The following is a 27083-nucleotide window of genomic DNA, read 5'->3' as shown; positions in this document are numbered from 1 at the left end:
ATGTTGGCTTTGGAGATGGGTGTTTTCTGCTCCTAGTGGGTTTTTTTAACAAACCTGGTGACATTTTGTAATGCTAAATTCTTTCCAAAAACAAAAAAATAAGAGGCTTACATTTTAACATGCACTCTCTTAGTACCTTGTTATTTTATACCAAGTTTTCTTGGTATTTTAGTGTTTGTTGTAGTTGGCATCAGCATTAGGAATTAGACTAATTTAGGCTAATTAGGAATTATTGTTTATGGGTAATTTAAGTGCTGTGAGACAGTTAACTGAACTGGTGCTCTTATGCAGTCTCTTTCTCCCTTACCAATATAAAAAAGCATGTATGTTTGTGCCAACACAGATTTTCCCTCTTTCTAAACACTAAATCTAGCTTTCTATCTTAAATTTAGCCAGTGCTCTATCTGTACATGAGAGAAGTAGATACTTGGGTATAATTTGTAGAGTAACTTTTACATTTGAAATTGGTTCTTTGAACTTGTTAACCAAAATTATTTCTCTCTGCTTTGTGACCTATCCTTGAAAATTTTCATTTGCTTTATTGCCTAAAGATGAATCTGAGAGGAAGAAAGAAATATAAACAAAGTTAAGACATAATGCTCAAACAAATCATAAGATTTGTGATAGTCTTTTAAATTGCATAAAAGTGGATACTCATCAAAATTGTCAAGTTATTTTAAAAAGAATTCTAAGCGTGTGGTTTTGCAACTAAGTTTTGTCTTGCCATCTTCCATGTACGTAGATCTACAAAGTGTATTGTAGTATGTGTAGAATCATGTTCACTAGACAGCGAGATGTGGGCAGCCATTGCTAAGTGCTCGATTTTTCCTATAGTATGTGCAGATTTTTATCCATACAATTACAAGTTTGGTTAAAAAAAGCTGTCCAGATCATAGAGCCAGTCAGCTATTGTAAATCAGTATGTGTCTATGTCCTTCCAGCGACTCAATTTTTTGTGTGCTGCCAGCATTTTTTTTATCTCGTCCTGATTTTGTTAGCAGCTGTGACTGCTGTGATAACGTCCTTTAATGATGCTGTTCTTTGCAGGCTAGAATGGAACTTGTTTGGCTTTTCTTTTACATTTTCAATATCTGAATGAACTTCCTGTTTTTTTTCCAGTTTATGTTTGTGTAACATGTTAAGGGTTGCTGTTCCTGTGTATTAAATAGAGGTGGATATGAGGCACAGTTCTCCCTGGTATGGCTGAAGTGACTTGGTAATACACTGTTGCAACCGTTCTGTTAATGGCCTCAAGTTTCTGCTCTCAGCTGTTCTGAAAATCCAAAAAGAATAGCTAGTCTTCAACAGGATGTTAAAAGTAAAATTTACATGTAGAATCTACATTCTCTGTGACTGTTTGAAATTTCCCAAATCAAGTCAGGTGTCTTTTTCAGTCAGGTTTTGTAAACTTGTACAATCCTGTATTAGTAATTGAAATAAATCTTTGTATTTTCAAAGCAGTGCTTGCCAGGTATGTTTTGACAATGGCTAATAATCATTTCATCTGACTGTGGCTTCATATCAACAATGACCTGAAGCTGTTCACCCTTATGATTAAGGAATCGTATTGCTTCAGGTATTGTGACACTTAGCTTTTGTGGAATTTTGCATTCTTGCCACGTTTCTTTAGAAAAAATTGCACACCCTTTACGAGCATTTTTCCTCCCTCCCCCTGACAACACTGGCTAGATGATTGGGTATTTGGCAGTTTCTGTCATATTGTCTCCTTTCCTTTCTCTATCCTGATGCTTACATGACTAGGAATTTGAAGAATAAATATTTTTTTTCCTGTTGAGTTTTTTCGTAAAACGAAACCCTTGAAGACAAACTCTTCCCCCCCCCTTCCCCCCCAGCTCCCTACCTATTTTTTTTAATCTGTCTTTAATATAATTATCCCTCATAACAGTGGATGGACTATTTTCTCTCTTGATTAGAGCTGAGAAGCTGTATTTGTGCTTTAATGGTTGCCATCACTGTGGTGTTAACAATAAAGAGGGTAAGGTCTGTTCAGTTCCTGATTTCTACAAGCTCTTTACTGTGATGACACCGATCTTAAGTGTATAAATTTCTTCGTTCAAATGATTCTAATCCTAATTGTTCTAAGGCAGATTTTTGCACGTAACTGATTTCCAGTATCTTGGCTTCATTTCTTCTATTGTTACCTGCCTTCCTGGGCTGTCTCAGAGTGAACGTTAATGGCGTACTTCCACTGAAAATATTTTGCTTGTGTTCATCATAGTTAACATGCAAACTAACACAGTATTGCTAGGAGGACAAAATAGTAAATGTATCACGAAAGAAGGTAACTTTAGTGTCAGTTACTGAAGTAGGAAAGCATTTTTAATAGCAAATTTATTTTGTAAATCAAATTTTGTGACATAAAGGAATGTACTAGCCCTAGTGTTTGATGCATTGCAACTTCTCTTACATGCTAAATCATTACTACCTTGTAGACTGATGAAAACCAAGTGATATCTCTCAGTCCAAGTTAGTGCAGTGTTGTTCATCAGTGTCAGTTTGATGTTTTGCTATCTTATTCAATAGGAGTAATCATCTCTGCATATCAAGAGCAGCCTTTATTTTCAGGATGGTGTGTATTTTCTCTCCTCTGCAAGAATGGATAATTAGTCAGCCATGTAGCTTTCCTTGATTCTGTACTTTATGCAGTGTTTGGAACTTCTTTAGAAATTACTTCAGCAGTAATTTTATAAATATTTTTCAAAATGTTTGTTGTTTCTTTGGGAGTGGAAACTTCTGTTTGGTTCTTTGGATACTGTGAATATTTAATTTTGAAATTATATTGAAGCTTAAATAATTTAACTTTTGTGTGTGTGAAACAAGGACATGTAGGATAACTTCCTTATCTTCTAAGTGCAAAATCTGTTTGTATTTCTTTTATGTGTTGCTTGTATTTTTAACTTGACTTTAACACCAAAGTCCTGGAATTGTTATCTCTTAGCTTTAGCTGACACTGTGTATTGTTGCCTCTTGTCAACTATTGTCAGTGGAAATGGAAAAATCTTACTGTACATGAAGTCACTGTATGTAAAGATTTTTCACTTGGTTCAATTACCCTGAAACTAGCAAAGCCGAAACTATAGGAACTCTTCTTTATAGGAACTCTTCTCATATGCTTTGTCTCTTGTATTGAAAATTCCTCAGAAATGCCAGAAAGTAAAATGACTACTGCTGACCTTTCTGTTTCAGAGCCCCTACAGGTGAAAAACATACTTGCAATAACATTGGAATGGAATGATTTCCTTGCCAGAATAGCACCGATATGTTAGCCTCATGATATAGGCTGTGAGCTCTACCAAATCCATACTGGCTAAGTGCAAGTCCTGCAAAGCTGTCTCTGCACTTCTCTTTGCAGGACATCAGGTTCCAAGACAATTTATTAGTGCAAGTGTAGGGTCATTTGTATGAATGAAGCCATAATGTATTGATGTGTAGCTGAACTGCTAAATCATGAGGGTGTCTAAACCTGCGGAAATACCGAGGGGCGTTCTGCAAGTATCAGCTCAGCTCCATCCAGGCTTAATTCTGCTTACAATGGGCTTGGCATGAAGATCTTGGCACTCCACTCTCAGTTACAGATTTATTGGCATCTCTCTCCCCCGTTCTGCCCCACTCCCTAATTATTGAGAATGTCACTATCTTCCTTAATAGCTGGTAAATCAAGATTTAACTGTACATCTAAAGTTTTGTTTTAGATGCCATGTGCGATCTAATGAACAGGCCTTCTTGCTTACTGAAGTTTCAAGGTTAATCTTGAAAAGCTGGGTGTTGTGGGCAGAGGCAGATGACACGTCATGCAAAGATTTAGTTGAATAGGACATAGATCCCAGGAATATTGAAAGCTTAGTGATACAAACTGGTAAATCTTACTGGTTTTATAGGTTAAAGTTTTACCATGCAACATCTTGGAATTTATTTAGAAAACAAGAGTTAGAACAAGCATGAAGTCAAACTAAGATTTTTGCAGGCAACTACTTTGTCAAGTTATCCCATTTTACATATAAGACTAACTTTATTGTTGCTTACATTCCTGAGGAGTTGAAAACACTGCTTTATAAATGAATTCTTCAATTTTTTTTCAATATCTACACTATCTACAGCTTTTTTTCCTGGCATAATTTTTTTTTTTTTTGTGATTTCTGGCTTCATTTGAACAATACTAGTCACAAAGTCTTTAAGGAAAAACTGCAAATTTTAGGCTGTAGAATTGGTTTGTCTGACTAGTACTGTTAAGGTTAAACAATATATTTTTCTTTTGTAGCATTGAAGAACATGGAAACCTTTTAGCATTTTTCAGAAGCCTTTCATCTTATGCTGAGTGGTATGAACATCGTAGATGCACCTTTCTACATTTCAAGGTAATGTCTATCAAGCCTTTATATATCAGTACTATATTTAGTTCTTTAAGTAGTTCATTAAGACAGAGCAATAGAGGTGAAATTAGCACTCTTTAGCGGAGTATGGGAATCTTAATTTTGTACACTGTGGAAAAGAGAATATTAGGTAGAGACTTTTGTGTTCTGTTCAAGGGGCAATGCCCTCGCTTGGTATTTGTCTTAATTTTTACCATGCTAATGCTGTGTTCCTCATATGTGGGGGAAAACAACATGATCTGTGCCTTTCTGTGGTGTAGTAGGACAGTTTTTTGTTGGTATTACATTGCATTTTGGAAAAAAAATAAAAGGCAGAAGGAATTAAAATAACATTTGTAGTCTTTGGCATTTAAATGTTAGTTCTGAAGGACTGGATCTGTCTCTTGAAAATGTGGCAGCATGCGATTGGGCAACAGCACTTTCAGTTCTGAAATATTTTACTTGAATGAGAAATAAACTGTCCCTCACTCTTAACTGGAACACAGTATTTGAATTTAGTTTAAATTGCTGTTATTTGGGTTGTTTACTTTGTACTGGTTTTAAGATGAACAACTATTCCTTGGAGTAAAAATACAGCAGGCTTAGAGACACAGAACGTCTTGTATGATGATTGATGTAGAGGAGGATGTTCAGCTGCTTAATTGTGTGTGGTTTTTTTAGTTCAGTTTTATTTAGCTCAAGCTTTTACTGTCATTAAACTCAGCACCATCTTTGCTTTTCAGCTCTAGTATGAATTGCGAACTGCTTTGTTTCCTATTTTATGAATCTTCTAGGTCTTTCTGAGTTCTGTGCTACATTAATCAATTTCTATTATCAATTAATCAACTAGATTAATGAAGAAAAAGGCACTAATTTCCGACAATGTTAAAAAAAATCATGTCTTCAGCTGAGTAATAAAACTAGTGTTGTCTAATTCTGCTTGTTGTTGTATAAGGACTTTTCTTTAATCCCTCCATAGAGAAAGTAGAGCACCAAGGGCTTTATGGCTTTGTGGTGTGGGGTTTTTTTGATTGTTTTTCCAACTTGATGCTTTCTGATCCTTAGATCAGCCTCATGACAGCAGTCACTGTGGTTTCTGGGACAGTGATTCAGTGAACTGTTGTAAATATTTCTCATCTTAAAATTCAGTACAAAAATGTAAAAATAGAAAGGAAATCTGTCTGGAGATTATTTTTGTGTGCATCTTAAGTAGTTTTAAGAAGTATTTGTTAAATGTTGAGTGTAAACAATGAAGGGATATATTTGTTGCTAAAAGATGTGTGAAGGTAGATTTACTGCAGGCCTATAATACAAGTTTGTCAATATTACAAATATTCTTTCTAAAGGGATTTTTCTTTCCATGGACAGAGATGCTATTGAGAAAGGCAAACCAATCTGGAAGAATATTTATCAAATGTGATTGACTGGGGACTTATGAAGAGTTTTTTAGGCCTTCTTATTTCTGCTAGCATTAGTAATGATTTAATTTAGAAATAGAAGACTTTCTGAGGTGAGAGAATTAATAAAGTGCTTAAAGATCAAATATGACAATTCAAATAACCAGGTTGCTAAGGGGAATGTGTATTTGTAACAATATTCTGTAGTAATTTGTGTGAAAGCAACTAGAAGTATGTTTTTAACATTTGCTTAAAAACAAGTGAAGAGTCTTATCCTGTTAATATTCACATGTGGACGACATTAAAAATGACTCTGTAATCTTTTTTTGTATTTTTTTTTTCTTACCTACTTGCTAGACTTCAAATATATAGGCAGGTAACTGTGCACAGTATTGGAGAGAATTTTTTTTGAGTGGGGTTCTGGGTTTATACCATTTCTATTATTTTGTTATTTAAAAGAAAATTGCCCAAGCTGTTAAGTAGAAATAGACAGTGTTTCTAATAGTTTTCTCACAGTGTAGTGTAAAACAGGAAAGGTATATTATTTTTTCTTTTCTGTTAGTCTTGGTACTTGAGAAGAAAGGAATAATGTAGAAGTGGTAGAATACTTCAGATAAACAATGAATGTTTGAGATGAATGGCAATTGCAAGTTTCAAGCAAAGTTGGATAGCACTGTGTTTCTAAAAGGTTGATCATCACAAATGGCAGTTTCGTAGTGAGAGTTTTCCTGGTTAACAAGAGTAATGGTGGGATGGATAACTCAGATTAGGCAAAAAAGTAATTTAACATATACATTTATTTGACTGTAAGCAGGCTTTCCTATAAAGCAGGGGCAGGTTTACATTGGTGTGAGTAGAGCAATGTTCATTTGTGAGGATTTTGTGCTCTGCATTATAATACTCCCTGACATTGTGCTTTAGAATTGTGTTTTTTTTACTGAAAAAGGTTAGTCTACAACTTGCATGCTCCACACACAATCAGGAGTTGCGCATACCATTAATACCCTCTGCTGCTGCTCCTCTATTCTACTGAAAAAATCTACAAAGTAGTGCTTTAAATAGATTTTGAAGGGGTGAGTGAAGTGTCCCACAAGTTTCTTGTGTGGTGGTACTTGTATGGCAGGTCTTACTACATTGCCACATTTTATGTCTGCAAAATGGATTATATTGCAAATAATTTTCTAATCTAGATGCCCCCTTAGTCTGCTATGAGGCTGAACAACTGAAGCACATTGGCATTGCTGGAAGAAAAAAATATTCAAGTTTTATTGGAAATACAGACAGAAGTGAGTGATAGGAAAAAAATAGAATGGTGTACATTCAGCTTGATATTAATACTGGTCACATAAATAGAAGGCAAAAAAATCCTGCATACTGAAGCCCTTCTCACTTAATGTTTTGATGAGTTAACTTGCTATGAATGGGGAAAGTAAATTAAAACATACCAGATAATTTATTGCCTGCATGAGGCATTCAGAAGGTACCGGTTGTCTACTTTGGTTTGCTCACAAAATAAGAGTGTTAATTAGTGTTACTTTTGATATTTAGTACTTTTTCAAAAATATATACAACATTTTAATGTAAAATTAATAATGTGGTTGTGGTTAGGGCTCAGAATGCTTACATGTGTGTATATATTACATAAATGTGCCTATAGTTGTGTATACACATAGAATTGTTTTCATAAGTAAAGTTCTGGTGATACTGATCCTATTAATACTGAAAAGAAATTTATTTAGTAATAATGATTTGTGATGAGGATAAGATCAGAGACCACTGCTTACGTAACTTTATTACACTTAGACGCCTCTCTGTGTTTGCTCCATCTTAGGCATTTATCAAAAGAGGGATGAGAGAATTGGTGGCTTTTATTTTTTCCTATTATAAATTTAGCTTGACGTTGGAATATATTTTTACATGCTTTGGGGTTATTTTTTACCTTTTGCTAAAAACCTGGTAACATCAAAGTTCTATGACTTGACTTATATGGGAAACGAAAAGCAAGTATTCATTCTCACTTGCAGACTTGGTTTTGTTCTCAGTTGTACTAAGACAATGGAATTTTTTTTTTTATACCCAATAACCTAAAATGGAATATATTGGGGATTGCTATGTCTTTCTTGGGTAATGCATTCAGGGCAAAAAGATTTTTGTCCTGCATTTCATAATTGCATTCTCTTTCGAGAAAGATGAGCCTACAGTTGATGCTTAACATAGTTACTTAAAAAGTGACTGAAAGTCATTTAGGTCTCAACACTCTTCGTGGCAGAGCATCAGTACGTTCAGAATTGAGTGTGCACTTAATTCCCCATAGCACAAGCACTAACAAATCAAGGCTTAGCTAAATAAGATAAACAAAACTAATACAAAATATCGAGTAAAAATCAGTATTCTAGATGTAGTGATACATCATCATGCATTTGATGCCTAACTATTTCTACAAATTAGGAATCTATACTAGCTTCAAAATTAGTATGAAGTTGATCTGGTAATAGTAACTAGCACACTTTTGACATTAATTTATCTGAAGAGTTTATGCCTGCGGCAGGTATTGGCGGGGAGAAACTGAAAATGAAATGTCAGAAATGTATAGTTGTGTAAATAAAAACATTGCATTCTCTATCAGTTATGTTTAGTTTTAGATGAACTGACTGTTGAGGCCTGCACACAACAATTTGTGTTTTTAATATGCGTCATGATTTAACGTAGTTGAGTGAAATTATGCTAACTTAATTTGCTTGAAGTTAACGCTAACTTTAGATTAATGATAGAATCAACTTTTGTTTTTAAAGATCTGATTTGATTTTTCCCTAATGAGCATAAGTATTGTTGTACAAGGGTACTTCTTTTTCTTTGCACTGACATCTAGCTGAAATCTTACTTATTTACAGGTAAAAACATTAATTCAGCTTTGTTGTTAATTATATTTTCACATTTCCTTGTCAAGAAAGAGCAAAGGAACAAGGCTCGGTTTACATTATCTGTTAATAACAAAGATACTTGGGGTCATACTATGCTGTACTTTGACCATTGTATTAAAATGGGAAGCTGGTGTTGCAAAAATAACTCTTGCAAGTACAGCTGAGCAAAATTTATATATTTCAATTAAAAATTGCGTAAAAATAAAATACATATATTTTATATATACACACACTCTCTTAAATCATTTTGAAAGCAGAATACTAGAAGTAGATTTAACATCTTCAAAAGGTTCCACTTGCTATGTTGCTTGGTACACTAAGCCTAAATAGGAATTATTCTCATTTTCAGCAAACCAAGTTTTTAAGGAAGATTTAATGAAGTTAAGCTTTGATAAGTTCTGTTTATAAGCATAACTTCCTTTTGTATGCAATTTCATTCAGTATGCTTTTGAAAGTCAACTGAAAGTTTCAGATTAAAAAAGTGGGATTGGATTTAAGGTGTATTTTTTCCTCTGTAGCTTGCTCAAAGAATGTTTTGCATTTATTTGAAAGTAAAACGTAGTGATTGATCAGGGTGCCAGTAAAGAATGTGAACAAGCAGTTAGTTGTGTGATTTTTACCTACATGTAAAGAATATGTGGTGAAATAAAAGTTGAGAAGATGTGTGTGCATATATGTATTTTTATACTTTCATTAACAGAAACAATTCTGAAAGCATGGGTGGCATTATAACTACTGAAAAGACTGTTTTGAAATAGTTATTTCAGAGGAGAACCACATTTCAACATAGTAAAAGGTTCTGGGTATGCAGGTAAAATAGCATTAGTAAGGGAGAGGATATAAACGTGTAAACAGAGGAAAAAGAGTGATCTTCTGTTACCATATTATAGTTTTAGCCTGTATAATTATGTAAGTAGTGGCTAGTAGTATGTTCCTACAGGCAGTGTTCTCAAGCAGGAAAAAGCATTAACATGCTTTGCCAAGAGGATCGGATTGCCTTCCATCCTTATCTCATCCATACGTGTGCGGATGTATCGTGTGTTATTAGATTTGCAGAATGTGTCATCGGTGATTGTAGTAATATTGTTGTACTGCAAAACAAAATTATGTTTTTGTAAATAAATACACACACATATATATATACACACACACCCCCATATATGTTGAAGAATTTTGGAACTTTAAATTTATTCCTCTTATCCTCCCATTTCATTGTCATTGGGATTGATTCATGTAAACTATAGATATGTAGGAATTGAGTTTCTTTAAACCAATCAATGACTTGATAAACAGTTTGAGGTTGTTATTGATGTTTGAAATGTGTTGTTGATAAAAGATTATTGCTTATTTTTGCCATTTCCTATCCTTGATATACAGAAACTAATGAGAAATTCTGGCATGGTAATTGGCTAACTAGCAACTTCTGTACACCAAATGGTTGTGGCCATACAGATTAGAGGTTAATTGTTTTGTTTGGAGGAGCAGTAGACAACTGTAGCATAACTGCAGTGTGAACTGTTTTAAAAGACAGTGGGTTTGGTTTGAAGTGTGTAACTAATGAGGCTCTTTGTAATAGAACGTTAAGGAAATACTTCAGAAATACCTGAAGGTGAAGAATACGCAGACTTTCCGGTAAGTTAAGGGGAACAGATTCCAGTGCGTTATGTCCTAAGTAGAGGTAGGCCAAATTTGTCAGCTTCTAATAGAAAGAAAGAGAGATTATTAATGCTGATATTACTTACTTAAGGTTAAGTAACTTGTGCCTGTTAGAAGACATTGGTATTTTTTTCCAATCACATAGAAAGCATGTACAGTGATCTAACATGAAACATTCTTTTGCTGTGAATGTTTAATTCTATTGTATCAAGAAGCTCCTAGAACAGGCCTTCTGTGTTTTGGAAATTTCACTGTCAGCTTATGGGTTATAAAAATTGAGACCACTAAAAAGCTAGATCCTTGTTTATTAGTATTTATGTGTCCTCAGAACTGTATTTGAACCATTAATTTTGAATTGAGTTTTTCTTTGCTTGTAGGAGAGAAAGGAAGCAGGTAAGGTATTTCATAGAAAATTTTTTGTATGAACAACAGGAGAGAGTGAGTGTGCAAAGGGCTATTACTCCAAAGTGCCTTAAAAACAAAACAAAAGCTGGAAAGCTTCTTCATCTTAGCTTGTTTCTTAGATTACAAAAATACAGAAAAATTCATTTGGTCGTATACTGGATAGTCTGGTTACTAATTTTATTTACTTTGGTTACTTAAATTGTTGTCTTTTACTCACCTTGAAAGCATTTGCTTTGATTCCTCTGCTCTTGATTCTGTTTTGATTTGCATTAAATGTTGTTAATTTGGGAGGTAGTACAGGAAGTTTTAGAAGTCTATTTTCAGCAAGAGAAAGTTCTTCCAATAACAGAAGCTTTGAAAAGGCTCCATCTTCTATTTCTTCTATCCTATTTCCACTAAAATCAATTCTTCTCAAGGTAGCTTTATGCAAAAGAAATGAAAATCTAAATATTGAGTTTATAACTACATAGCACGTGAAATGTGTATGGTTGTATACGATTAAAGTTACACTGTTGACTGCACCATCCTACTTGTGATCTACAAATGTAAGCACTATTAAAATATGAATAAAATCCTCATGGTCTTAAATTTAAAAAAATAATAGTAAGGAAAATACTCTGGATCCTTCCTCTTTTTTCCTAGAGACAACATGATTTCAGATGTTCATAGAATTTGTCACATAGAGTGAAAGAGCTGGGAGAGATGTCCCTGGAGCATTTGAAGGAAAAATAATACCTGGTCATTTAAGACTGGCTGGGATGCAGAGATAAATTTTATTTTTAGTAGTCTGCTCTTTCTCTGATTGTGCGGGAATATTAAGATGGTTGCATGAGCCAAAATGGGTTTCCATATTGCCTTCGTAGTTTCTGTTCTAATACAAGCATTGAAGTAAATAAGTAATACACATAATGAAACCCAGCAAAGTATAAAATATATCTTATTTTCATAATCTTGGCATGCTGTTAAGAGACAACAACTTCAAATATACTATCAGGTAAACAGAAAATAAAATTTGAACATTACTTACTAATGTCAGCAAAATCTGAGACTGCTATCCTTTTTATTTTGTTAAATCGTGCATAAAGGTATGCTGTTTCCTTCGGCAGCGGGGGTACAGCTTCGATGTCTATTTCCTCACAGTACACTGATCCGCTTAAACACACACAGAGCAGACAAGTAGGTAAATCTGAAAGCAAATTATTTTGAGTAGACAGTTAAAAGTTATTCAACTAACTTAAGCTTGAATATTCAAAATAGAATTTTCTCTAGTATCTTTCAAGATTTCTCATCACTAAATTTTTTTTTAAAAATTCTATTGACATCAAGTTCTGAAAATATTTAATATTCTGAACGTTTTAGAGTTTTGTATTTTTATTGTGCATAATTTCCCTGTGTATATTCTCTCCTTATCTAAACATGTCTTGAAATGCTATTAATTGCTCTTAATTCAGTTACATTCTTTAATTATCTTAAGAGTATTGTGAATATGATGGCTGCAACTCTGTGGCCATGTTAAATGTCATCTTCAGAACCATTCTTTTGAAAAGAGAAATCCATGCAGGACTGCATATCCATCTGGAGAAATCCATCTGGCAGTGCATATATTGCATTGGAGCATTTCTGGCAGGGTCCTGTATACTCTGTGTTATTCCTAACTACTATTTTGTCTAATCTTTTTTATAAGAACTCCAGCAATGATGTTTATATAAATACTTTAGGCAATCTGTTCCAGTTTTTACTGAGATTTTTTTTTTATAGCTGTTATTTGAAGTAGTGAGAGAAACTCTGTATCTTTTTTAATGCAGTTTAAGCCCATTTTGGCTTGTCCTGTTCCTCATAGACATTAGTAATTAGACATTCTGCTTTGCATTAATCCTGTATGACAGCAGTATTAAAACACAGATGGCTTTCAGTCCAGTTTCGTCACCACTGCTATCTGATCTGCTGTGTTTCCTATATTGTGAGATTTTTGGTTAGCCTCCAAACTGGTGTATCTATAGTTGAGAGCAGTGTCATACTGCTAGGTAGTCTGTTATCACTATGTAGTAAAATAGGATCTTCCACAACCAGTGAAGAGTTATAGAAATAGCCAGTCAATATTGGGAAGCCAACCGAGCTGTATAATAAATTCTTTTTTTTTTCTCACAGAGGTACTGCATAGATTAGAATTGAGATTTTGGGCTTTAGCTCTGTGATTGTTACCATTTGGTAGACTTTAGAGTTCTGCCTCATTTGCCTTTTTTGATTTAGTGTCTTGTTTGTCATATGCTGGAGTGTAGGAAATGGAAAATGGTTGTGAAACAACCTTGTCACTATTTGAAAGGCAACAGTTTTTATGCCTGTCTGTGAGTAGAAGCTCTGGTGTTCTTACAGATTTGTTCTGCTTTTGGTGGGAGCTTGTTGACAGATGGTATTTGGCAATAACTAACCTAGATGAAAACTGTTGGAGATTGACACTCCAGTGATCTTGCTGAATCATCATTTATTTTTGGAAGTTTAGATCACAGATACATCCGAAATATGTGTGTGTCTTTCAATGCTTTGTGCAGCAGACAAAAAATTTGTTCCTTTCAAATTTAGAAATCATTGTGGCTCACTAAGAGAAATCTGAACAATATACTTCAGAGCCTGTAGGAAACTTAGGCTTGTGAAAAATGTTCCTGATATATTTTGACCATTCCCTTCCCTGGGAAGATGTAAACTGTGAGAATAACCAGTTCTTTGAAATAATCTACTTAATTCATTTAAGCACATAGTGTTTCGTCATTACTTGGCTAGACTGTGACACTTATTGACGTGTGTGTTTTGTTTTCTTGGTTTCCTTGACTAACTTTTAACTTGGGTATATCTCTACAGCAAATGAGACTGGGTAAGTCTGTAGAGATTCTTATAAGCTGTGCTTTGTGTATTCAGATTTTACCTGAGGGTCCTTTAAATTTTGTCAGCCTGCTCCATCAGAAGTGAGAAGACTTTCCACAGGAGATATGAAAGATATTAATAAATGAAAAGATTAACTCTGTATCCCTTGTATATTCAATTTTCATATTAAAATCTGTTCTTCTGGAGAGCTTAAATGTTAAAGTATTCATATTAATTAACTTACTTGTATCCTTTGTTGGTGGTACATTGCGTTTGCTGTCATCCCCTTGCAGTCTCAGGGAAATGTCAAGAGAAACATTTGTTCCATCCTTTGTGTGAGAACAAATGTTATGTTAAAAAACAACAGCAAACAAAAAGTATTATAAGGATCTGAAACAGCATGTCTTCTAAAAATGAGCTTCCTACGACATACTTCCTTATGACATTTAATTTTTAAAATCACATTAGTCATCCAGCATATAGGAGTATATATTATCCCTTTTGTACATGAACTATTCACTTTGAAAGGCAAGAAGGGAAGGAGGGAAGGTGGTGCTCTTAGTGTTTTTTAGAAAAGTAAAGTTCTTTAGGAAAGAATAGTAGACACAAAATAAAAACAGAAAATATAGACCATCTAGTGGAGAAGGAATATGTAAGCAATAGGTGCCTACAAAAACCTGGAGTTCTGAAGACAGAAGATTTTGCACATCATGCAAAATTTGATAGGATTTCTTGTGAATGTAAGTTATTTTTTTGCTTTACTCAAATAATATCCATAAAATAACATTTTCTTGCATTTAAAGTTATCCAGAATTGGCTGCTGAGATAGTCACTGCATCTTTTCAGTTGCAGGACAACTTAATTTATAAACATGTTCCTTTCAGGTATTGGCTGAAATTTTGCAATTCATTTCCATTAACTGTACTTAAGTCTGTTTTAAGACCTGGCCTCTTAACAGAAAGGGCCTTTGTGATGGAGGGAATAGTAGTCAGATTTTCATTGAATAATGTAGGAATTTTGGAGAATTACATACTATTTTTAGACTTATAGTATACATACAGTGGGATATAGCATGATTTGCATGCATTAACGTTAAGGGGGTTTTTAGGTTGACTGTGGCAGTTGTTCTTGGCTATTATCATTTGTTGTCTTTTTTGATGGGGGATATTTGTAGGACAGAGTAAGACAATATGCTTTTTAGTCTGCATGGCTATTGAAAGAACATGAATAGAAGTACATTATCAGGTGTCGAAGATGTTTTTCTTCAAATGTGCTTAAGGATTAGGTCCTGACAGGAGTACGTCCCCTGCTGAAGAGAGCTTATTATGTACTGCAAGTGCTCACAAATGAACTGATTTTTTTTGTTGTTGTTGTTTAAATCCTGCCCCCTCCCCTTCAGACACGTAGCACACAGATTGTTCATCTACAAGAGCAATGTGAAGATAACGCTATCTGTCAGATTACTTTTGATATTAACTTTGTTATATTTAGTATTTGGTTGCTTGCGTATACTGTGGGAATTTTTGTATTCTGTAATATAAAACCCTCAAGCTTGACATAAAGCCTGAGAAGCAAATATCTTGGCCAGCCTCTGTCATTTTGACCCTGTTTTAGCCTGTGAATCATCCATCCCTTGGCTCTTTCCTCCATCTGTCTATCCAGGCTACGGCTCTTTTTCGCCTCTTGTTTGGGATAAGTTGGTTTGCTCTAGTAAGACTTTAATACCCAAGTTAGTATGCTGGCAGCAGTTCAGCAGTTGTAGCATGAAACTTCTGTGTAGGGTAAGGGCTTTTGCAGTGTTGGGTGTAGAGAAGCTGGGGGGTGTGAACTGAACAGTTAGACTCAGGCAGCAAACCTTACAGAATATTTCTGCGAAGGTGTTTAGTTTGCATAGATAATGTTGATTAGGCATGTGAAGACATGGTCCTTGATTGAGGTATCCATGCCAGTAGAGACTTCTGTGTACATGGATTTATAACAGAACAACTGCACTTGTATTGTTGTAGTTTGTTTAGCTCATAAGGGACATTTTTAATATGCTTGTATGAAAAAACATGTTTGCTGACATAGCATATCTGTATCAGAGGTTTCTAGTACAGTATCCTGCTTGAGGTGTGATCTATGAAAGAGTGTGCATGTGAATTCTGTGCAGAATACAATGTACGTTTCGACAACTAATTTCTGCAAGTGGGAAATGTCAGCAAAAAATAAAACTGATTATTTGCAGAATACTGTTAAATCAACAAAATTAAACAACAGATTTCTGCCCCTGCCCCCCCCCCCCCCCAAAGTAGTATAAATAACCAGTATATTGGAAGTATTTCCTGGTTGGCTATAAAAATTCCTAGCTGTATTAGTGCAGAAGATTGTTTGGATTATAACCACAAGAAAGTTCATTACTTGCATATGTAGGGAATACACTGAAGGGGTATTGGCCTACTGAAATACTTAAATTCCACCTGCCTCTGGCTCTTGACTCCACGGACACGAATTACCCATACAAAACCACATTACTATTTTACATCTAAATAACCATCTTAAAACTTCTGCAAAATAATTGATTCATCTTTAAAATACACAAAGGTCTATAAAGCTGATAGTTTATATTCCGTGGAATTAATTAGTCCAGTTATGAGACAGTGTCTGACTGGATGGTTCTGTTGTGGAAATGAAGATTTCGTGTTTTTAAACTTCTAATATTTTATTCCAGGCTGGGGTGGCTGTGGTTTCAAATAATCATCATGGTAATAAATTTTGCTTGGCTGACCTTTTTCCTTAGTAGACTAAAGTTCACTTCATTTTGTTGGTCACTAACACAAATAGATTTCTTCTAATGTTTTAACTAAAAATCTTTTTTCTAACTGTGTTCAAGCACACAGGAGTTAAATTTGTCATGCAAGATAGATTTCTGACTGGGCATGTTTGAGGCAATTGTTGGTACGTATTTCAGTTACAGTTAACACTTGAAATATTCTGGGAGCTTGAATTTGTGCAGTAAATGAATAGAAGATTTGTTTGTGCATCCCATAATTTAAATTGGGAGCACTGGAACTTGTGTAGATGTATTCGTTGCACATAAGGAACTAATTTGTTATTTTGCAATGAAAGCATGTCATTGGAGAACTGACCTGATGGAAATAATGACCGACTGCATTCCTAGAATTACCCTAAGCAGAACCGTTGGCCTTCAGAAGACCTCTAGTGTATAGCCCTGCCAGCAGGGACTTTGGTTAGTCTGTGGCACGTCTGTTGGCACCATTTCCCTGTAGGTATACTCCTTATTGTTCTTTTTACTGAAACAGTAGTGTATTCTTATTAGAACAGTTTTAGTAATGAATTTCATCTGATGCTGTGCCTAACTAGTTAAACTTAACAGTTTTAGTATTTTTTTTAAAAACTTAGTTGTGAGTGAATAGCCACCTATTAGTTAAGAGTCATTTAAATGGTCTCTTTTTCATAAGTTTATGAAAACATGTTACTTCAGCACTGTGGCAGATGTCAGATTTAAAAATACCTTGGGTATTTTTTAATATAAACATGTAGCTGCTGGTTTTATTCTGACAGTGGAAAGCTATAATTTAAGTAAATGGGGAAAATATTAAAAAGGTATACAGAAGTGATTTTTATGTACTGCAATTTTTTGCTTATACTAATTATCTTTTGCTGTTGTCTTCTTGTTTATAAGACTTAAGTTATTGTAACAAGTACAGTTAATATTAATGAAAACTTCCTTGAATTTATTAATACTTGGTAGTTACTGCTTTATTTGGATATGTGGTATTTTCCCTGGCAACTAGTCTTGGAGCAATCATTGTTAGTTTTTCTTCCTGATCAATGTTGTGTCTTCTTCTCTTGATGTGTGTTATTTAGGTCCTGTCAGAGTCAGTCTGAAAAGAGGTATGAGGTTTTTAACTGTCCCTGCCAGCAGAGACTGTTGCACTTCATTTAACTCTCCCCTGTTTTTGAGTCTTCTGCTTAAGTGTTTAAATTAACAAGCATGTATGTGAAGCACACAGCAAAAAAGTTCAGAATTGACCGTTTGGGGGTGCTGGTGAGTGCCATGAGGTATAAACATTACTGCTACCTTTAAAACTCTCTAAGTGTTAACAATGTAGGTGATTACCGCAGGACCGGATGTTCCATAGTAGTTCAGGACCGCGAAACTGTTGAGTTGCAAAAAACCCAAACAACCCACCCCTGAAAAATCAAGGCAAAAAACTTGATAGTTTGTTAAGTCAGAAAAGAAACTGTGGTTTATGCTGGCAGGTTTTGTCCAATAAAAAGTACTGTTGCAAGTATTACTTTGCTATAAAAGAAAAAATCAAAATAAAATCACCCTCCTTGTTTTTAAACGAACTTACTGTGTTATACATTACTCAAACTGTTGAGCTAGTATACTAGTATATCTTATTCTTGAAACTCTTACAATAGTAGGCACATAACTACAGCAGAGTTAAGTGATGCTTTAGTCTCAGTTGTGAAAGCCTGTCTTTTGTGGGTTTCTCAAACTGTAGCAAGGATGGTATTTTTGTGGTTTTTATGTGAGTGGCTTTCCTTATGTCTGAAACAATTGCATGTTTTGCTATTATTATAAGACTTTTCCATAAAACTTGCATACATGCATGTAACACCTTACTCATATAATGCTTAGCAGTTAAAAATATTAAACTGATAATATAAATAAAATACCTTTCTTATATCCTTGGATTGCATTTCATAATCTTGTTGGATCAGGCTTCGCATGGTAACATCTGTATCATACTCATAAAACTGGAGTGATTCTTGCTGCATAGATGGTGCTGTATTTACCAAAGGTACAAACACAAAGAAAAAAAAAGTAGTCTGCAAAGTCTTCATTGTTGCACGGAACAATGTATCTGGCTTTCACTGAGCTGGTGAAGATCTGCTCGTGCGTTGACTATGGAGAATACTTTCTTTGTGACTGGAAATGAAAATGCAATCCGTCAAAACAATATTTAAAGCCTAGAGAACTAGTTGGCAGGGGTTTCTAACGCATAAGGAACATGGAACAACTTTTAACTCTTGATATCCTTTAATTAGATTCTAGCATTTTAAGAACTATTCTTAACATGAAAAGAAACTGGGAAATAATAAACAGCATTCTTCAACTAGTAAGGGAAATATTATCTTAATTGCATTTGCTTGTTTCCTAGTGTGTTATTTTTGTTAATAGCAGGAGGATTTTGTAAAGCATTTTATGAAACATTTGGCATGTATGTAGCTGAACTAATTAAAATGAGAGGTTCAAATGCATTTTTCTCAGTTGTTAAAATAATGACTTTCAAACCTGAATGTTCTATAACAATAATCTCTTATTGTCCTTGTCTTTACATTTGAAAGTAAACAAGAGAAGATAATACCCCCTCAATATGTTACAGGTTGGACACTTCTCAGGCAGGGGAGGAGGCTACAAACATAATCTTTTAAAACATTTTAAATACACATGCAATGCTTTTTAAAAAAATCTTTACACAGCACTTTTTCCCTGTTTACTGTAATTAAGTGTTTTATTTAAGCTTTAGGTTAATATACTTCTAGGAAAAAAGTCCACTTACCGTTTTAGCAGATTCAAAATTCTTCTGAATAATACCAGATATCCTTATCTATAGGTTAACCTGAAGTGGATTGATAGAAGTGTGAAGTTATGAATTACATCCAAATTGTTGAAATGAATACTCTCTCCAAGTCTGACAGTCTTAAAAGTGCTTTCCATGGGGTAAAAAATGCTTTGCCAGCATTCTTTCCCTAGGGTAAGAGGTAATATCCTGGAGACAGGGGGGTTGTACTTTGAATAACATTTATAAATGTTAAGTCTGTCTGGCTCATCCTACTTTTGATATTACTTGTTAAAATGGTAGCCTTCTGCTTTGTGGTGATTTACTCTGCATAATTGCTAAGGCTTTTTCTGTAAATCAAATATTAATTGTGCAAAGTAGAGGTCTATAACAAGGCATGTGTTATCCATTTTGTTTAATGGTTTAGCTAAGAGACAAAGCAGCTGCTTTCTGACTGAGACAGTCATAGAGCCAAAACATACGTATACCCTACTAGTCACATTTTATGAGTAATAAAATGTTTCGTTAGGAGTTGTATGTATTTAGGGAAGTTTCACCTAAGTGTGAAATGGAAACTTTTCAGTCTGAAGAGTTCTGGAAACAAAAAATACTTTTTAGAATTGTGTGTTGAGGTTTTCAGACAACTAAATCATGTCTAAGTGCTTCATTGAATGACTTGTTAGCCAATTTATTGAAAAATTGGTTTCACAATAAATACTTGTTTTGAGTAAAGTTCTGTGTCAGTTCTATAGATAACTTAGTAAACACTGTCCAGGTGCAGAATTTTCATCTGAACTATAAGCAGCAGTTTTCTGCATTTCTAATGCATTTCTTTCTCCCCCTTTTCCTTATTATGTGTTTTTGGCAGTCAGTACAAATGGGAGCCAGATGACCAACTTGAAAGTTTACAAAGTAACTTTTCTGAGTCTTTAAAAGTATGTAGCCATAAAATCTATTGGGAATATATTCAGATTTACATTTCTCATTTTCATACTTACTTTTTTTCCAAGATAGTACTGTCAGCTAGAGTGATGTTGGGGATAAACAGTGGACCTATTTGGTTAAGTTTTTTGTAAATGCTGCCTTGTTTAGAAACCAGATGTCTGTAGTAAATCTGCAAATTGGAAAGTGGCTTTTGCTCTCTCAACTTTTTTCCAGTTTATAATCAGTTACCACTTTCTGAACTCATTAGGATTCTATGAAAATGTTTTTGTTTAGTTCATATGCAAATTAAACAGTATCTTAGTTTGGACTTGGAGCTGGCTCTAGGATAACGATATTGCTGTGAGTATATAACTGAAATGTAAAGGGAAGAGGCTCATTAGTAATGGAAATTGGAGGCTGAATCACATTGCTGTTCTGCTGGAACAATAAGAACAACAGGAGTTTTGAAGTGGCTAGGTTGTTATGGTGTTTTGTGCTGCAGTACGTAGGAACTTTCAGTTGGAAGTACTGTGTGGTAGAAGGGGTGTATCTGCTGAGGAAGGGACAGAAGAGTTGCAGTGTCAATACCATCTTACCACCCCTCCTGGTTTCATACGTGTTTCAGAAGTAATGCCAACAGCTCTGCTTTGTATCCAGGTGAAGATTTCATCTGGCTCTGGGGCATCCAGTTTTTTCCAATGCTTGGATGTAATCAAAGGATAAATGTTCTAAGAAAAAAGTATTAAGTATTGAAGCAGAAAGCATGATATAAAACAATAAATATATATTTGTTATATTCTTATGAGAATTTATTTTGTAAGTACTGAAACCGTAGATTTCACAGCTATGTACATGGAATATATTGAGAATAGCTTAGGTTTTTTTCTTACATATGACATTTTAAAAATGAGGGAAAATTACTAGATGAATGACGCCTTGAAAATTTAGAAAGTCTTCATGCAAGAGAGCTCTTACTTTAATCAGCAAGAGGTGAAGAGGCTCTGTAATGTTACAAGACTTTAGTAACAGCTTCTGCAGAAAACATTGTCAAAAGTCTGTGTTCATCAGGGTCCCAGGATTTCAGTGGTGTGCTTACCACAAAAACGTTGTGTGATGTGTGTACTCGTTGTTGTTATCCAAGCACCTACGAGAAACTCATGAACACCTATTTACTAATACATGTGAAGAGTCATATGTTAAGTAATTACTTTGGCGTGATGTCATCAAGGTTTACCTTACAGTGTAGTTCTACTGTCACTTTAAACTGTCAGTGCTGAATAAAGTAGTCCTGTCCCATATTTCGTCTGCTTGTCATCCCTTGTGCCAGGAAAAAGTATCAATAAATAATTTCAGGTAAAAATTGTTTTTATCTGAACATGTAACAGATGCTCATATCGGCACAAGGAAGGGGATGGTACAAGTGGCTGCAAGCAGGGAAGGGATAGCATTGCTTGTTTCAGCAACAGTGCTGCTTTATTCTTGCTCAAAACGACTTGAAATAACCACAATGTCCTAATCATCTGAAATGAAGAATGTGGTTCATATGCACTGGCAATAGGGAAGCTAACAGGAAGTGTTCACCCTGGCAAGCAGAGAGGGCATTCTAGACAATGATTGTTCTTAGAAGTTTGATGTATAGCTATCTGTTGCTTGGACTCCAGTTACAAGAATCTATGTACTTAGAAGGTGGTTTCTTCTCTGAAAACCTAAAGAAGCTCTGTTGTTAACTAATTGAGCTCCAGTTTTTGAAGACGGCTTTGATAATGTGTTTGACATGCTTTCTGATTTGTCAGTTGTGCCTTTTTTTTTTTTTTGACTCTTCATATCTCATTTTTGTTGACTGATTTCCCCACTTTCACCTGAAACGTTAGGCATGTAAAATGGTTATTTTATGAATTGTGTTGAAATGGAATCCTGGCTTAAATTTGAATGGTAGTAACTTCCCTACAATTTTGTAAGGATATGAAATGTAGCTGAAGGTGTAAATGAAGTAGAGCACTTATTTACTTCTAGTAGAGGGAACCTAAGTCAGCCTAACAAGGGACACTTGCTCTTTGGACTCTGCTTTCAGAAAAACTCAACTTTAGGGGAAAAGGGTTGCATACAGAGTAGGTGTAAAATTTGTTCCCCAATGTTCCCTTCTATCAGGTTAGACAGTGAAGAATAAAAGACTTTTAGGAGAGAAAAAGAGAGAAGTTGGATGGGTATGGATGCAGAGGTAGGAAAGATTTGGGAAATCAAGACAAATATTAAGGTAACTATCCACCCTATATGTGTTGCAGAATAAATCTCCTTCAGTATCTGGGAAGGAATGTAGTAGTCAGTACTGTTGATATGCCAGGAGCAGGTAAAGCAAAAAATCAAGCTGAAAATATCCTAGAGAAAAGGAGGGAAGATTTTGGGTTGCAGGCAGACGAGCAAGTTTTGTGAATTATTTGAACTGGCTGATGTCCAGCTCAGTCTGTTTATCTTGTGCTTGAAGTAGCCTCATGTATTCTGCCCTGCTCAGAACTTTAGTATGACTACTTCGTTTCTGTTCTCGCCTTTCTACCAACACTTCAAAAGGCAGATCAAAAAAGAAACCAAAATTTTCCTTAAAAACTAACTGTACAGGTGTATACTGCAAGAGCTGCCATGAGCAGTTCTTATCAGTTGTTTGTTGCCAGAGAAAATGACACCAATTTAAATGAGAGGGCAATTCTCTTTATTTTCTGTGAGTTTCATCAAAAAACAGTTCTCATAGGTGCTAGCACGTTAATTACCCTTTTACAATGTTGGTGTTTAGCACTTTTTACTTAATCCTTAGTAGTTTAGTACAAAAAACATAGGAGAGAGCTTTCCTGTACTTCCTTTAGCATTGCTTTGAAATGCTGTAATGAGTTTTACAATGTTTGCTGATAATTCTCAGTGTGAGGCACTTAGGTCTTGTGCCTGGTAAACCCCTGCGAAGCACTGAAGAACTGATTGACCTAAAAAGAGCCAGATTACCAGAGGGGGGTAGACTTCCCTCTCTGAGCTTGGCTGGAAAATACTTCTCCAGGGTGCCTGTAGGAATTACGGGGAAGCAGGGACTGGCACTGCCTATATAAAGACTCGTGATTGTGTGATGGGAGGCAGAACACTAGGAAGAAGGAAGAAGAAGAAAAATGAAAAAAAAAAAAAAATACGAAAAGGGCCATATCTCTGGGGTGCATGAGCTATGAGGCAGCACTAGGGAGAGTGTTGTAAGGTTGCTATCAAGATATTCCTTATGAAATAAACCAAAACTGATATTTAAAAAAATTTTAAATACTCCGTTTTGTTTTATATTTAGGCAAAGAAAGTGTATTTTTGCAGCTGCTTAAAGACCTTGGCTTTCATCTTGGGTCATAGTCTCTAAAGGACAATTCTGGCAAGTTCTGTAGTTTCTGGGTTTTATTGTTTTTAAGTATTCTTGGAAGAAAGAATTACAGATTATTGCTTAGCTTACTTACGCCTGATGAACATTGGGAGTCACTCATACAGAATGTTCAAAAGTTAGTGTTTTCTCTTGGGTAGAAATATGTCTGTGACAGAATGAGATGGGGACAAATTAGGAAAGCTTTTAAAGACTTCTGGGCATTTATAGACCTAGGCACAATGCTGAGTTTTCTCTTTATATGTGATTTTTTTTTTTTCTTTTCTCCATGTGGAAGGTAACATGTTTAGTATTCCTTAGCATATCTTTTGTATGAAGTGTGATTAAACACTTTACAGTGTTGACCAGCTGTTCTGGATTGGAATAATTATAGTAGAAAAGGTTTTATAGAGTAAAAGATAGTTATTGAACCAGCCTGATAACATGTACAAAATACACTGTAAGCAGTGAAACATTGTTTTACTGTTAAAGAGAACAAAGGAATGAAGTGATGTTAAAACTGAGCTCAATGTTTGTCTCTTTATTTTCTTCTTTTTTAAACTAAAATAAGTAAGTATTCCAGATTGTTCTCTACATCATTTTCTTTTTCTAAAATGCAGGCCTTTTCTGCTTGAGTGTTTGTGTGGCCTGATTAAGTTTGCCTTCTAAAATTTTGTCTCTTTGGTACAGCTGCATATTTTGACTGTTGCATATATATGTCCTATGGAACTTCTCTGTGACTCCTGTGTCCCCCTCTGCTTTTTGTTGAGATCCTGATACAGTGTGTATCTACAGGAGTGTAGAAATAGTTTGAAGGCAGGTTAATGTCTGTGCTTATACTGGGGCTACATTCATTCTGGGAATAAAAAAGCCAGAGTATCCAAAAGGGAGGAAGCAGTCTCCTGGTTTGTTCTTGAGTAATGCACAGAAATTGGGCTGAAGGTAATATTATAGAAGAGTTGTGTAATATTAAGCAAAGTACATTCCAATTAAGCATCCTTGAGGGATAGAGGAGGGGTCAGAGGTAGTATTAAATGTAAAATAAATGGTCAGCATGTCTTACAGAGTAAACTTAGAACACTCCTAAAGATTCAGAATGACCAAAAAAGTACCGGAGAGGAAATAGTTATGCGTAAACACCTCCAGTATTTTTATGAAAAGTTGCAGCTATTTCCAAGACTCAGTGAATTAGATTAAGTTTAGGTCACTGTTAGGGCCACCAGCTGCAAAATAGACACAGCTGAAAAATGACCTAGTGATTGTATGAACATCCTTCCATATGTTTCTGATTTATAATCAGAATTTTTTAAAGCTGAAGACATTACCTTTATTCCTTGCATTTCTGGAAAAGAAGCAGACTCCTTGTATCAGTTACTGTGTATAAATGAACAAAGCACATTTTAAAAATCATGCAAATAGTAGACAGAAATCTAACTACAGTTAGTGAATACAAATGGTAACTAGAGTAGTAGTACTGTCTGCTATTTACCCAGACCTCTCTGGTGAACATATGTTCTCTTGAACTTTGTCTACATATCATCAGTTATATCCTGAATCAAAAGCCAATCTACTGCAATGTATTAAAACTTCCTACAATTCCTTCCTGAATTGACATTACTTCTTTATAACCATGTTGTTACTTGTTGAGAGCCATTACTATGTCTACAGGGGCACTAGAGTCAGGGCTCCAAGAATCATTTGCCTTATATGTTCCTGATGGTATTCATAGCATCTACTTTACTCTCTGTGTTTATGGCCAATCTTCATATTGATCTATTTTTTCCTTGTGTTGTGCTTTACAGTAAGGGAAGGTCGATTTATTTTTTTTCTCCATAGGTGATGAATTTATGCAATGAATTATGAGATTAAGGTATTATTCCTTTTAAATAAATTAGGTTGTTAGAAATGTAAATTTTGGACAAAAGAGTTCAAAACATTATATGAGAAGTGTGTGTATTTGTGGAGTTCCATAATTTCCAATAGTGTATACACAATTTGATTTAGAGCTGGAAGGTTCATACTCTTGCAGTAGTATTGGAAAATGATTGCAAAATCACTTTTAGTGTATAGGGTTTATGTTAAAAAAGTAGTATGTTCTCCTTTAGTGTTTTTCAGGTAGGAAATTCCTGTGTTTATTGCTTGCAATGATCAAGTTAGGAAATAAAGAAGGAAATTGATTCATATTGTAACAGTGGAATGTGAATACGTTAAAAAGTCAGAAAGCTTGAAATGTAAACCATCTGTTTTCTGTAAAGGAGCTTCTTTCCTAATCTGTGTAACTTTTATTATCAGAATACTGAAGTAAATATCTCCAAGTAAGCCTTATAAGTATTAAATACCATCAACAACAAGAAATGGAAAAAGGCAAAATACATTCCTACTGTTTTGAGGCTAAAGGAAGAAATGTAGACAGTTGGATTAAGCCACTGTTATTTCTCTCAATTTTGATTTTTACAATGATCTCTTGTGCTACAGATTTTGCAAAGGAAATGTGTTTGTCAGTTTTGTTGTAGTTTTGAGAGCTTTAATTTTGTGGATTAAAGTTTAGTCATAACTGAATGTTTCCCAGAAGTCTGTGAGGCTTTTCCCCTATAGGTTTACATGGCTATCGGAGTGTGCTGCTACAACCTTGCTAATTACTGTGCACTGTGGATAATGCTGATAATATTTAGCTTAGAGTTCAAGAAGGTTCCATCCTTGTTTACACAGATAAGACTTGGAAAACATGTTTTTTCAGAATAGTTTGTCCAAAGCTGAAAGTAGAACTGAGATTTCATTTTTCTCAGTTACTGTGTTTCTGATTATGTTTCTGTTAGTGTTTTGATTAGGATCAGGAATGCATTTTTGAAACTGATCTCCTGATAACCCCAGTTTACTGCACCTTGATTCACATCACAGAGCTCTTCGAAGTATGTGGACTGTTCTTTTTTGGATGTAACAAACCAGATGATATATATATTCAGGGAGTGCCTGATGTGCTGCAGCTGCTAATGGATTTTAATTTTGGCTAGGCCTAGTCTGAAGTAAAGCTCCTCTCCCTCAAGAAACAAAGTGGGTCTGATGGCCTTATCACAAGTATTTTGCTCTACTGATCCACGCTGGTGTTTCACCTTAATTGCTAATGCAGACTGTGTTGTAAACCAGATCAGGCTTTGTTTCTGTATTTACTGACTCTGCTGTAAACTAATGAAGCTGTTTGATACTTAGGTTTTGCTGTTGCTGGTAAAATAAGTAACATTTTAATACATGTTTAGTTTTATGAATCTATTTCACGCTTAAAAAGACTATATAATATTCTGAAAATAAATACCAGAGCAAACATTAAGCAAATATGTCTTGATACCAAGATCTGTGTGGTTATGTAGTGGTATAATCTGGTTTATACAGAGCTCCACACTTGCTGGGCTGCTTTGTGTACCCGAATCATTATGGATGTCTGTCTGCTACAGAACACTGCAACATGGAGCATTGTAGACATGCTGTTCCCAAATTTAATGAGCTAGAATATGCCTTGACATATAACCGTAATTGGTAGTGCTTAAAAAAAAGCTTAAAATTCAACTATATCAAGGCAATAAGCATTTACTAGTAGTGAAGAG

At 34.9% G+C, this 27083-nt stretch overlaps 2 protein-coding genes across 4 annotated transcripts in view; one reads left to right on the top strand and one right to left on the bottom strand.

Annotated features, from left to right (window-relative positions):
• Nucleotides 1–27083, top strand: part of CENPP (centromere protein P) — a 148204-nt gene that overhangs the window by 11178 nt on the left and 109943 nt on the right. For both annotated transcript variants that reach the window (XM_074879674.1, XM_074879675.1), the window contains one exon: nt 4280–4376. In XM_074879674.1, the coding sequence (XP_074735775.1) occupies nt 4280–4376 (97 nt within the window). The remainder of the gene's footprint in view (nt 1–4279; nt 4377–27083) is intronic.
• On the bottom strand, nt 6546–19441 carry OGN (osteoglycin). 2 transcript variants are annotated; one of them, XM_074879673.1, is made up of 7 exons: nt 19185–19441; nt 18298–18550; nt 13853–13937; nt 11777–11935; nt 10967–11169; nt 10292–10384; nt 6546–9779 (listed from the first exon to the last, which is right to left on the bottom strand). In XM_074879673.1, the coding sequence occupies exons 2-7, from the start codon at nt 18463–18465 to the stop codon at nt 9609–9611; spliced, it is 879 nt and encodes a 292-aa protein (XP_074735774.1). In that variant the 5' UTR covers nt 18466–18550; nt 19185–19441; the 3' UTR covers nt 6546–9608. The 2 variants fall into 2 exon arrangements, with proteins under 2 accessions (XP_074735774.1, XP_074735773.1); XM_074879672.1 differs by having other exon boundaries at nt 10292–10387; nt 19185–19434.

Source organism: Strix uralensis, chromosome 10 (assembly GCF_047716275.1).
Source record: "Strix uralensis isolate ZFMK-TIS-50842 chromosome 10, bStrUra1, whole genome shotgun sequence".
Classification (NCBI taxonomy): Eukaryota; Metazoa; Chordata; class Aves; order Strigiformes; family Strigidae; genus Strix; species Strix uralensis.
The sequence above is the reverse complement of the archived record's forward strand: the minus strand, read 5'-3'. Positions and strand labels throughout refer to the sequence as shown.

Bases quoted from the DNA above. Each gene is read 5' to 3' on its own strand.
- OGN (XM_074879672.1), bottom strand. From the start codon at position 18,465: ATGAAGACTTTGCAGACTACTTTTTTTTTCTTTGTGTTTGTACCTTTG. The intron at 13,938-18,297 runs GTATTTTATTTA...TCTCACACAAAG, and splicing joins AATCCAAGGATATAAGAAAG to GATGGAACAAATGTTTCTCT. The intron at 10,388-10,966 runs GTGAGTAAAAGA...TCTTTCTATTAG, and splicing joins TCAAAGCAAATGCTTTCAAG to AAGCTGACAAATTTGGCCTA.